We start from the raw sequence: 13,884 nt of genomic DNA on the forward strand, positions 1-13,884 counted from the left end.
TTGGTAGAATTTTTTTTAAAGTTAAAAATTGATAATCAAAAAGCAGAAATTAAAAATACCCCTACCTCACCTTTCTAATAATTAATTTTTTTCAACTTATTTCAGCTATTTCTCCCTAATAAATTATAAGTAAAAACTGCACCAAATAATCTGCCACAGACTTTTAAATCAAAATAAAGTTATAATTGCCCCCTACAAGCTATAACAAACAATCCCACTAACAAGAGGGAGCAATCAAAGCCAGAGTAAAAACAAATCCCACTAACAAGAGGGAGCAATCAAAGCCGGAATAAAACTCCACCATCTCTAACAACTCAATAAACATACTTCTTCCTTTTTACTTTCATTTGTTTCCAAAAAAATTTGTGTTTAGCAAAGAAGCCGAACCCAAAACTTATTACCTGTATCTTTTTGACACCTTAGAATGTCAAACATTTATCTGTCTGCATATTTAAGATGATTTAAAAGCAAAAGCATTTTAAAATCCTTCACAAATTTAAAATCTAAACACAACATTAGTAACGTTACACAAGTGATTGTATCATAAATGTCACATACCAACCAATGAAGATCGAGTTGCAAAACCATTAAAAATTTTCCACACTATCAATCATTAAAATCAAAACAAGTCACCCATCTGTTAGCATGCAGGACAAGTTAAAACAAAAAAAAAAAAGAAAAAGAAAAAGAAAAAAGAAAAATAAATAATAAGATGACAAAAATATAGATTACACTATTTATGTTTTTTAATCCACAAAATAGAACAAAAATAAACTCTATCCAAAGATGGACGCACAATATTACAAAAACTACGCTGATATAAAACTAAATCACTTGAAGCATTTGGCATCCAAAAGAGGCTCTCCCTCAAAGGGCTCCTGATCCTCTATCATCTGATTGACCCTCTCTTTCTGGGCTTCATCTGTTAAGTCAACCTTCCTCCAATCATAAAGCTCCATGTCATAGCACTCGTCAATTACAAATTGAGGAATTTCCTGGCCACGGAAAAGCCACAGACCCTTCACCTTGAATGGGGCTTCTGCGCCGATCACCAACATCTTCCCAAAGGCATACTTGCGTGCCAGATCCATCCGTTGAAGGAATCCACCGACCTTGTTCATGGTGACAAATGAGACAGTATTCTCATCATTGTACTTGTAATCACAGAACCAAAGAGAGTATCCCTCCGGATCATACATGTCCCAGAAACCTGCAACGAATAGGACTTCACTAGGTGGAAACTACAAACATTTATTTCAGCTTTTAAAAGCATGTTTTGAAATCAGAAAAACTAGTGAAATCACAAACAATATAATACTTGTTTACGGTTCAAATTAAATCACTTCAGACATTCAGTTTTAGTTTCAACATCCATATAAAGTAAATCAAGGAATAAAATTTCAAAAGTCAACCTCCAAACAATTCAAAAATATGAATATTTTGTAAATTTGATTGAAACTGTCTCTACTGTGAAATTCCAAGAACTTTTGTCAACATGGAAGTACTAGAAACGCAAATGAGCAACAGAAGATGAAATTCCATTCAAGCGGAGATGCGCCAACTCAACATAAGAATGTAAAAGCTCCATTGACTCCGATAAAACAAAGTTCAAAACAAAACAGACACGAGAGGTGGGTGATTTGAAAAGGTTGGGGGAGCATAGCTGGTTACACTAGGCTAAAATGGCTTGACATAAAGGACCAAATTTCACAAGCAAATAACTGAGTAGTGTGCTATATATCAATATTAATTTCTAGATGTCTGACACAAGAACATAATTTTGGATAGACCAATTTGCAATAGAAATCATAGAACAATAAGTAAAGTTCACCTGTCATAATTGTTATTTAGGTAAATTAACCAACTTTGTCAGCTTAAACCAATAAAGCATGCATGAATGCTCACAAACAAAATAAAAAATCAAAATTCGGAAACATAGTTATATAGTACAATAAAGTACAACCAAATGCATAGTTTCTTCAAGAATATTAGTCCTAGTAACAGACGCTTGTATAAGTAACTTGCGCCATTAAAACATGCTGAAACCAAAAATTACAATTCTGATTGACGGTACCATTTTTCAAAGAGGAAGTCAAATTAAGACAGGCAGGAACGAACTAATTACAGTTTTCTTTCTTCCTAAAAACTTCTTAGGATGTAACAGATGCACCCTGTAAAATTACCAAAAAGTGTTTTAAATATTCTATAAATAGCTTATCGTATATTAAGTGTAAAAGCAAAAGATGAATACCTTTGATTGCAACTTCACGGAAATTGGTCTTGGTATTTGAGTAGAGCCTCTTCCACTCATCCAGTATCATCTTACTTGGGGGCAGTAGATCAAGAGAATTCTTTGGTTTGGGTTTTGGTGCCTCCTCCTCTTCCTCACCAGCTTCTTCTTTGGGCTTTGCTGGTTCCTTCTTCGCTTCTTTCTTTGGCTCATCCTTAGGCTTTGGTTTTGCAGCTTCTTTTGGTGGGGAAGGCTTCTTTGTAGACTGAACAGGTGGAACTTTTTCCGTCTGTTTAACCTCACCCAATATCTTGCTGAAATTTGCTTGATTAACCATGGTCCAGAAGTATCTCTCAACATGAGGGAACTCAGAGGTAAAGCTCGTAGTCATGAGCCGAGTGAATCCCAAATACAAATTGCATGTCATGATAATATCAGCCAGGGTCACAGCATGCCCAACCAGGTAAGTGTTTGAAGCCAAATATGTATTCAAAGCACCAAGACCTCTCTTCAATGCAGAAATAGCAGCTTCCTCAGCCTTCAAACAAAAACATACAAGGATAAGCACAAAGAACACTTGTCGAGAAATTATAAATACATTGAAAAGAACTTTTTTTAAAAAGCTGAATGAGAATTGAAACCTTTAACTAGGGGTGATCAACGAACCAAATAGCTCGAGCTCACTCATGTTCTATTAATTAAAAGCTCATTTGAGCTCAGTTCATTAAGTAAACAAGCCAATCTTGAATACATTTCGGAGCTTGTTAAAGTTTTCAAACCAAGTCTGAACAATCAATTGCCGTTCGGCTCGGTTTGATACGTCCAAAACTATGTAAAAACACCAAACTATCTGAGCTTGGCTCAACAAAAGCTCCTTTGAGATCAGCTCTAAAGTTTAACAAACCAAACTTGAACAAATTTTGAAACTCGTTAAAGTTTTCAAACCAAACTTGAACGATTAACTGTTCAGTTCGGCTTCTTTATCACCCCTACCTTTCACTGGCCCACACCCTCAAAATACAAAACGAAAAAACAAAAAAAGAAAGAAAGAAAATAATTAATTTTTTTAATTAAAGTAATGAAACATAAAAAAAAAAAATGTTATAAACTGTAAATATTGTTGTTATTTCAGGCAAGTAAATCCCTAATTGCCTAGAATGTGGTAAGATCAGATTATTTCCAATACCTGTAAAGCATTTGGACACATCATGGAACTAAAATCACCATTTTCTGAAACAGGGAGACTACACATTGAAATCCCCTGTCCCTCCAAACCCCCCACCCATCACCCCAAAAACCAAAGCAGTTTTACCTATGGAAGAAATTGAGAGGAAATCTTTTTTTTTTTTCTTTCATTCAAGAACTCCCCAGGGTATAAAGAAGAGCAAGTACAATTTTAGTCCACTCCATAAGTGAAGAGATTTCAATGGACATTTGAATCCTACAAGTGGGGCAGGATTTCATATTACTCAGTACACAAATTCTCCTTTCTTTCCATTCCCAACAACATCAAGAGACAGAAATATTATTTAATTTCTGTTCCTTATCTAACTTATCAATTTCTTCTCTCCACTTCCAAACAAAATGTGTGATCCAATGTATGTAATAAAAATGAGTCATAAAGAGGCTGAAAACAATATAAAAAAAAAAAAACTTATTTCAAATTCCACATAAGTACATGGATTCATTTATAATGCTATATAAAACAATTGATCATGCTGAGACACTTCATTTTCATGCTATTTTGACACAACAAAATACTATCAACAGAAAACAAGAGAAGACATCACTCACTGGAGGAAGGTAAACAGTGTGTCCCATTCTTAGTCTAAACCAGTTCAAAATATTAGCGTCAACCTCCAGTGATGCAAAGTCAATCCACTGCTCAACACGGGCCTAGAAAAACAATATGACAGATGATTATTATAAGCGCTAAAAAACAGAAAGTTTCTTCTCTCCTGCAGATGTGGCTGAATAAAAAAAATAACTAAGGAAATGAAATTAATGAATGAAAATCATTCGAACCATGTAGCAATTTTGACAACAAAATTATAAAATCAAGGCAAACAATATATCTTACACATTCTGTTAACGAAGAGCCACAAAGAGGATTGTCAGACTTCAAGCGAGCAACTGCAGCAACCAAGGCAAAAGTGTAAGCATAACTAAAACCATAAGAGCATTTTTTTTTTCCTGAAAAGAAAAGAAAAATATAGTCTAACCATATCGTGCTATGGCATTGCTCTCAAAGATGGGCCCATCAGGAGTTTCCAGCACAGGAACCTATATATCAATAAGATATTTTTATAGTAAAATAAATAAACTAAATATCTGATTGTTCAAAATAAATTACAAAAAATGTAACTTTTTACCTTCCCAATAGGGTTCATCTTAATAAACTCTGGGGTTTTATTTGACACACCCATCTCAAAATTCTGGGCAAGTTCAACTTGGACACCACTGTACTCTGCAGCAATGAGTGTCTTGAAAGCATTTTTGTTTGTTTTCCCTGCATGCAAGATCTACAATATAGACCACAAACCATAGACATATTATTTATGAAAGGCCACCAAATGGGAATGCAGTAAATGACATAACAAGAAGGACTGTGATATCCAAATGACATAGAACCTCTACGTCATTAGAGACAGTTGAAAAATATATAGAGAATATGCCACTGAATTGCATGTGTTAACATGGCCACTTTCTCCCTTCACATATATAACTAACATCAACATGGACATATTCTAGGTTTATATATAATATATCACTTAAATTTCTGATTTTGGTGAATTATCCTAAAACTCACAAGGAAAAACCTCATTATGCATTAAAAAAATTAAAGAAGACTGGTCACGACGTTCAAATTGCAATAGCTCAAAAATCCAGTTAGACCCATGAGCAAGCTTCAAATTATGAACGAAGTCATGAACCAAACAAAGATTAAAGAGGATTAGAAACCTCAAATCAAGCTTTAAATTGACTTGAGCTTCACCCAAGTTCAAGTAGTCCACTCCGCTAAGCTTGATCAGCTCTTCATGCAACTAACGACCCTAAAACTGCAACTTTTGCTTCCTGAATTAACAAAATTTTGGCTACATTCCTATATATACTACAAAAAAAGGTAAAGAACTATAAGCAGATCTTCAAATACTGCATTGATGCAGATGCATAGCTTTATCCCATAAGAAAAAATTTATGCTCTAAGTTCAAGTAGAATATTGCAGTTTGCTATTCTGAGTTCCACTACAACATTCAACAAATTCAAAAGCAACAAGTTGCAATATGTTGATATCTCTTGTACAGTTCAGAATTACGACAAACTTGAGAGACACAAAACCCAACTTAAATAATCGCATTGAACCAAATAAAACACTTCTAACAATAAAACAAATATCTATAAATCCATACATTCTGTAGCTATATTTCAATTTGTTTTCCCAATTCCGAATATTTTCTCAAGAACCAAACAGAACAAAAGTGAAACACATAAAAAAAAATCGATATCAAAATTATATGTGGATAATTAAACCTTATGAGCACCAAAATTTAAAAAAAAAAAAAAAAAAAAAAATTCCGTTTCACATACAGTAAGCGATTGTCCAAATCCAACTATATATATATACACAAACACGGCAATTCAAATCAATATGTTTAATCTCAGAACTCAGATCATGCTTGTCTATACAATCATGCACATACAAACTAGCAATATGAATAAGAAGAGCAGAAATGACTCACCAGCGCCATTTCTTAAGGGAAAAACGATCGCTTTTTGATATCGGATCTGAAAACAAAAGCACAAAAATTACAAAACACATCCAGAAAAAGCTGAATTGAATTGAAGTATGTTAGAGAGAGAGAGAGAGAGAGAGAGAGAGAGAGATTGGACCTTAGAGTACGAGCGATCTTCCGAAAAGCAAGAAGCTCTGCGAGTGAAGAGAGAAAGGAGAGAGAGACAGAGAGAGAGAGAAGCGAAGTGGCACAGTAGGGCTTAAACAGCGACAGGTCGAAAAGGTCGGGTTTTTCCGACCCGAATAATCGGATTGGGTTTTAAATTTGGCTGATCGAGTTGAAAAAGGCCCAATTTGCAGTGAACGTTGGGCTTTGGGCTTCTCAAAATGTTGGTTAAAACGGGTTTATTATTTAGTAGTTTGAGAGTAAGGTCACATGGTGTTTTATGATAGTATGATTAGCAGAGATGGTGAAGTATTGATTATTTATATTGAGTGATTGAGGAATATGAAATGACATAATGAATGGTTATTGGTTAGAGAGTATGGCGTACTTCGAACTATTGTATAATTTTTTGGTTAAACTATATTTTTCCAAATCACAAATATAGGGGTGGATCCAAATATGATGTGTTTGTAATTTTATATTTAAATTTTGAATAGTTTAATGATTGGGGGCAATTTGATGAATGAAAAAAAATATTAAGCAAATTTTGATAGTTTAATAAATCAAACAAATCAATCAACAATTATTAGATGTGGGGAGGTAGTTTTGGAATATTCTTTTAATCCAGACAAGCTCTCGAGAGATTCTTGAGATGTCACCTGAAATAGAAGAACGACTCCGCTTGGTGGTGCCTGAATCAACACTTCAACGAGCAAGTTAACTTTTTTATGAAGAGTCCTTTGTTTCTTTAAGTTCAAGTAATTTGAAACATACTTCCTCCTTCAACCTTCCTCTTCTTTTTATAGAGTCATTCTCTTTGATATTTTCTCTATATAGCTTAGCCCTTCATCACCACTCTGTTAAGACTCATTTCCCTACTATACTTTTTAGAAGGGGATAGTGTAGTCCCACTTAATGAGATCATGCTGACTTACCTGATATACTTGGCTCCATCGTACGGCGCATGTACTCTTTTTAACTCATTGTTCTCCTCATTTGTCTTTCGTGTCTACTTGGCAATGACTTTCAATCCAATGGGCTTTGGCTTCATTTGGCCCATTCCAGATGGGCTTGGATGTACTCTGTTTATCGTTTTAGGTGCATCTCTTTTCGGTTTTCACATTAGATGTTGTAGTTATATGAATGGTTTTTTTTTTGAAGAAGAAAAGATGTGATTGTACATTTTGTGTAATAATTAATGGTAAGTGTAAATGTGATATTCTTAAAATTTTATATTTAATTTTTTTAATAATTTGATGATTGAGGAAATTTGATTAATAGTTTTAGATAATTTGATGAAGGAATTTTTTTTTTTTATAACAATTATTGAATATGATAGTTAATGAGTGAGAATGGGGACAATGAGTAGGTGTGGGAGCCAGAAAAAAAATATATATCAGTTTATTGGGGTTAACTTAAACAAGGCCTACAATGGGTCCAGCCCAAACAAATATCACACCCCCCTAATCTATATAAAAGGGGGGCATTCCAGAAGAGGATATATGCCTTTTCCCCTGCACTTCACACATAACACTCTTTACAATTCTTGATCTATATTCTTCATTCATGGATTCTAACTTCATCATTGGAGTGTTCCCGATCGGTAACCCCAATTGGGTGGCATCAACCATATTTATCTCTTGCAGGTTCATGTGACTATCTTCGTTGGATCTTAACAACAGTCCATGTGAGGGATTATTCTGGAACTCACAATTGGCACCGTCTGTAGGAATCGTTTGAAAGAGTTCAACGAAGTAAATTGCAAACATGTTATTCAACAACACTGTGATGGTGATCTACCTTCCCACTAAACTTATTTTTAAAATTATTTTCAAATGGGTTCTTGAATTGTATATACATATGTGTTTGCTTACAAGCTTTGTCAAACCATTTGTTTACACACTTTGTCAAAACATTTGTTTATTGTGAATGTTGATGGAAAAGTTTTAAAACAACACAATTTATGGATCTACTTTTGTATCTTGATTTTCTCTCTCTAAAATTGGTTTTTACATTCTTTTTTATGAAAGTAGTTTTTCAGAAAATAGAACAAAGATTGCTCGACTGAACCCACCCTTGGGTCTTTATTTATTTATTGTCTCACAAAACTTGTTTTGAGTTGCTTCTTGGCACAATGTACATACGTCCTCATAAATTGTTGGAAAATCATTGTTGATTGTCAATATTATTTTAAAAAACAAAAGGGTGGAAAGCAAGATAGACTATAGCTCTACAATTGGGTTTATATTCTCTCTAGAATTCAATGACCATGCTTTGAAGCTTTAACGGCAATGCCTTCTTTCTAGGAAGTTATCCGGCAAGAAAAATAAAACACCAAGGCTATTCAACTCCTCTAGTAATTCATTCTTGTATTCGGCAACTTTGCTCTGCAAGCTTTGAGCTCAATACTCAATGCACGGTCATTTAATTGCCGCAAATAGACGAACGACTAAATTGCCAAACTCAACAAAACCAAATTCATCTTGCCGAATTGCCGAGTTTCCAATCAAACATGTAACAAATAGCAAATAGCCGAATTCATCTTGTCGAATTGCCGAGTTGCCAATCAAACATGCAAATAGCAAATAGTCGAATTCCTCTTGCTGAGTTGTCGAGTTGCCAAAAGATCAATGCTTGCAATGCCTTGTTTTGGTAAACCAAGGAAATTGTCGAGATGGTGACCAAGTGTTTTGGCAATCCAACAAACCAAGGAGCTGCCAATTATTCACCGCCAAGTGTGACTTGAACACCCATTGTGAGCCTCACCAAGCACACTCTTCCACTGAGTGCATTTTGTCGAGAGAACCTTTTTTCGAACACCTTCCTTCTGCCAGCCACACTTTAATCGAGGACAAGAGCCGAACAACACCCACAAAAAAAAGAAGCAAAAAAAAAAAGAGTAATAGAGTAATCTTATTTTTGGTCAACTTTTGGAGGTCCGATGGCATCCAATAAAGGTGGAATGAGGCATCTGAATAGTGGAATGAACACTAGGCTGAGAGATGGATTCAACACTGCAAAAATGAGGCAAATCAGACTTAAAACGAGGAAGATACAAAGGCTCGAAGTTAGGAGTTTGAAGCTAAAAAACAATTTGCTTTTCACTATATGTTGCATGAAGAAGATGACATAAGAATTTATTGTGCGCTTCTCGATGCAAGGTGCGCCGTTACATCTTGGGGTGTTCGGGTTAATCGGGTGGTCCGATAACTTTGGGGGCGACTACCCTCTAGTTTTTGCTGAGTAGAATCCATTTTTAAAGTCCAATTTTGCAAATTTTGAGCTGCATATTGAGATCAATATATCGGCCAATCGGGGACAATTAAATGCAGAATCAACGGTCAAATCATATCCGATCGGCATGCAATTTCAGCAGTAGGATCTTGGGGCTAAGAAATAATCCTCCATCTTCCTGGATCATTCATTTTGTTACCTTGGCTATTTATTGCCCACTGGGATATTTTAGTCAATTTTTCGCTTTCCAATTGGGGTATATCAGCTGATCATCATCTTGGCACCTCTGCTATGCATGCATACTCAGCCAACTTGGTATAAAAATTACAACAAAATTTACTTGAGTTACAAACTCCCGCTCATTTTCACACAGCTCCAAGCAAGCTCCAGTTTTGGGGCAATACATTACACACTCGGCAGTCGGTAGTTCTTCGTATTCATTTCCATGCTCAGCACATAGAAATATCTCTAGCTCGGCACGAAAGTCCATATTTTGAAGCAACCATTATTTAGCACATATTGGCAACCAAAATCTGAGCCAAAGTAACCATTAATTGGCACATTATTGGCAACTAAAATCTGAGCCACAATAACCATTATTCAGTATTGGCACATTGGGCACATTATTGCAACTTATTTGGCATATTATTAGCCAGGAGTTTCAACAACTTATTCGGCTTATTTGGCAACTTACTTGGCATATCAGCAACGCTGCAAATCCACATATTATCAATTCATAACTTATTCGGCATATTATCGTTGCAATTCGACATATTATCAAGAGCATATTAATATCAACATTGCATTTTATCTAGCATTGACAACTTGTTTAGCACTAACTTCTTGGCAATAATATTTGGCACTAATATCTTGACTTCAGCAACAATAGTCCTCGACATTAATCTCGGCATCGACATAGAACTAGCATCTCAGCTTGCCAAAATCCATATCTAACAATACCAAAGGATTTGCGTTGACTCAAGGAGTCCAAAGCCACTAACCAGAGGAGTCAAAAATTAACCGACGCTTGCCGATAGTTGCGCAACACCCCATATTTTTAGCCAACTACAATTTTCAATATTGTCGAAATCAAGTTTTGATTATACCAATGTGAAGTACTCATTGAGACTAATCCAATGCAACAAACCGCGTCAAAATCGGAGCTTGAACGTAGCTGTACAAGCCAGTCGAAGTTTGCTTAGAAATTCTTCCATTTTTGCCGAAGGAGATTACCAGAGTTGGTAATGACAAACATAAAAAATTATCAAGTGCTTCGCAGCTGAAGTACAACCTATTGATCTGAGCCCTCCGATCTATTTTGGCTACAACGATGCCATCATGCGTCTGATTATAATGAGCGAATAGTCGTTTCCAAATATTTGGAGCCTTCTGAACACATGCGTATAGTCTGATTTTGTCAATTCCATGTCCAAAATTTGTCAATTCTTTGCCTCATCTCCGTCACAGCTCAAACAATCTTTTTGCCGCCCAACTTAGAGTTTGATCAATGCCTAATTCAACAATTTTGGCGTTTTCTTGCCTATATAACAACCCGCATCATTCGGTAATTTTATTCCGAATTTCTTCTGAATAACAACTTTTATTCATAAACAATGAGACACAGAATCTACATCAACTATTTGACCTCAGCTTATTCCTCGGCCCAAAATCTACTCAACAATTCCTTACAAACCGAGCAATTCTAATTAGCCCAAAACCTACTAGGCAATTAAATAGTTGGCCCAAAATCTACTTCGAAATTCCTTACAAACCGAGCAATGCTAATTGGCCCAAAATTTACTCGTCAATTAAATAATTAGCCCAAAATCTACTTGGCAATTCCTTGCAAGCGGAGCAATGATACTTTTTAATGCTTTTCTATCTTATCATCTTTTTCCAATTTCCATTTATTTGTGATTAACAAGTCTACCTCATTCGGTACAGGCCATCACTAACATGGGATGCATTATTCAAAATCCTTGCCATGTTGGCTATTGATCACCACTTAAAATCAGCAAAAATCTCTGAATACAGCGTAATTTTCGCACTTGGCACGGAGCGCCATCAGCAAAGGCCTACACCCACACCCGGGGGTTAGAATACCACGGTCTACACCTACGCCTGGGGGTTAGAATACCGCGGCCTACACCCATGCCCCAGGGTTTGAATACCGTGGCCTACACCCATGCCCGGGGGTTAGAATACCGCGACCTACACCTACGCCCGGCGGTCAGAATACCGTGGCCTACACCCATGCCCTGGGGTTATAATACCGCGACCTACACTCTCGCCCTTATATACATATAGTTATTCATTTTTATTCATTTATTCAAAGTGTTCTTTATTAAGACACTTAACATTTATTTAAACAGCGTAACTCAGGAATAAATTTTTTTATTTCTTCTACCATAGACAATGAAAGTTCTGGGGCAATTGTAGGAGCTAGAAAAAAATATATATCAGTTTATTGGGGTTAACCCAAATAAGGCCTACAATGGGTCCAGCCCGAACAAATATCACACCCCCCATCTATATAAAAGGGGGTATAGACACCCCATTTTTGACTGCCCGCAAGGCTCGAGCGCTTTTCCTAGTATACTTGATGATGAAAGTGGTGTTGTTCGTGGTTCGAGGTCTCAACAAGGAGCCACGTTTAGGGGTGTAATTTTGGCCGATGGCCCGCAGGCGGCCCGAAGCCCGCCCGCGGCTCGAGGTGGGCCCGACCCGTTAAGGCTCGAGCCCAAACCCAGCCCGAGGCCTTGGGCTTGGACCTGGGCCGTCATTTTGAAGCCCGATCCGGCCCGTGGTCCGCCTAAAAGCCTGATCCAAGGCCCGGCCCACCCGATGCCTAGTGTTATTTTTAATGGAAAATAATAAAATTTTGGTGGAAAAAATAAAAAAAAAATTGTTTAGGCCCACCCAAGCCCGAGCCCATGAGCCCGGCCCAGCCCGATTTTTTGGTGGGAGCCCGCAAGGCCCGAATGGGCCGGGCCAAGCCAAAATTACACCCTTAGCCACGTTTAAAGCTCCGAAACAATACCAAACCTCCTATATTCCTACTGTTTGTACCCAAGAAATCCATTTTTACACATTATATCACCATATGCTAAGTCTGAAGCAAAAAAACAAGGAAACACATTGAGGCCCGGTCATGCCTTATTGAGAGCTGGCCATGCCTTAGTTGCGAGAAACATTGTTCTGGGCAGGAACCCGCCAGCTGTCCATTTTTGTAGATATTTATGACCCCTCTTACTCAAATTCTATAAAAGCAACCCTATATCTTTGTTTTGAGGGTTGAAGAATTTCTAAAAAGCCTCTACACCTTTTTAAAAGCTTATTATTCTCCTTCTTCTTGTGCAAGCAACCCCTTGAGCAAGCCTATCACCTTGACTCTATATCCACACACCATATACACCTTCACACCTTAGCCTAGGAACCTTGGTTGAGCATTGAACACCATAATTCAAGCTTGAAAGTCTGTTGAGACTTAGTTTGATTCATAAGCAAAGCTCACTCCTTTCAGAGGTATAAGCTTGTCATCCTCTCTTTTACTTCTTGTTCTATCTATTGTTATCTAGTTTTTGTAGTCTTGTGTTGTTTTGATTCTTTTTTTAGTGTTTGAGTTTAGATTTGGAGAGCTACCAAAAGGGTAGAGAGAGTTTACACTCTTTCTTACACCTTTACCTATCGCTCAAATCCTTACTTTTACACTCTTTTTCTTTGGATTTTAAATTGATTTTCAGAGTTTAAAAGAGGCTAAAAATCATACTTTGAAGTCTCAAAAGTGGAGGGGTTAGCCACCCTTCTTGTTTTTGTTTCCTGGCATTGTTTTCCCTCTTTGTTGATTAGCTTTTTAGGCTCTTTTCATGCACTTTAAGCCACTATTTTTCATCTCTTAAGGGTTGTTTAGGGGCCGTTCTAGGTTGTTTAAATAGTTCAAGCTTTAATTAGCTTGGTTGTTGTCTCATAAGTTTGCCTATATAGTTTATTGTATATTGTTCTTAGCTTTTCTTTAACTAACTTCCATGTTTAAAAACCTCATTTTAATAAATCAACTTGCCATTCATCTCTTTTATTTGAGAATTATTTCAACCGGTTGATAGTTATTCAAAATGTGAACTAGCGATTTATGCTTAATGGCTTAATCCCTACAGAGGTTGATTGCCAACGGTGTAGTCTCTTTTTCATGTTTAGAATCACTTCTCGTTTAACATATTTCTCACTTAGTGGACGTAACAATCATCTTGGACTTAACGAATTAAATGATGTTAAAGATTAATGAATTTGGCTTAAAATGAACCAACCTACATAAAGAGAAGGAGTTATATTGCTTGGGGTTCAGCCGGACGTTATGTCGAATCCATTGTGTCAAGGGTTGTCTTACATCAATTCGAGATGTTTTGATGAATCTTGAAGCATCTCTACCTCCCTCTTTGAGTTCACTCTATGATATGAGGGATGTGTGGTTGTTGTTCATTGCATTTATTGATTTTTGTCCAAATTGTATCCGAAATCATCAA

General features: G+C 36.5%; 1 protein-coding gene across 5 annotated transcripts; it reads right to left on the minus strand.

Annotated features, from left to right (window-relative positions):
- Window positions 1-576: 576 nt before the first annotated feature.
- On the minus strand, window positions 577-6,225 carry LOC114317387 (elongation factor 1-gamma). Of its 5 annotated transcripts, none has more exons than XM_082914506.1 (9): window positions 6,123-6,189; window positions 5,972-6,017; window positions 5,192-5,289; window positions 4,603-4,752; window positions 4,453-4,513; window positions 4,311-4,363; window positions 4,025-4,126; window positions 2,252-2,768; window positions 577-1,210 (listed from the first exon to the last, which is right to left on the minus strand). In XM_082914506.1, the coding sequence occupies exons 4-9, from the start codon at window positions 4,654-4,656 to the stop codon at window positions 831-833; spliced, it is 1,167 nt and encodes a 388-aa protein (XP_082770632.1). In that variant the 5' UTR covers window positions 4,657-4,752; window positions 5,192-5,289; window positions 5,972-6,017; window positions 6,123-6,189; the 3' UTR covers window positions 577-830. The 5 variants fall into 5 exon arrangements, with proteins under 5 accessions (XP_082770632.1, XP_082770631.1, XP_082770630.1 ...); XM_082914505.1 differs by having other exon boundaries at window positions 5,192-5,305; XM_082914504.1 differs by having other exon boundaries at window positions 5,192-5,342.
- Window positions 6,226-13,884: the final 7,659 nt, after the last annotated feature.

The sequence above is a fragment of the Camellia sinensis genome, chromosome 2 (genome assembly GCF_055761805.1).
Source record: "Camellia sinensis isolate YWXY chromosome 2, ASM5576180v1, whole genome shotgun sequence".
Classification (NCBI taxonomy): domain Eukaryota; kingdom Viridiplantae; phylum Streptophyta; class Magnoliopsida; order Ericales; family Theaceae; genus Camellia; species Camellia sinensis.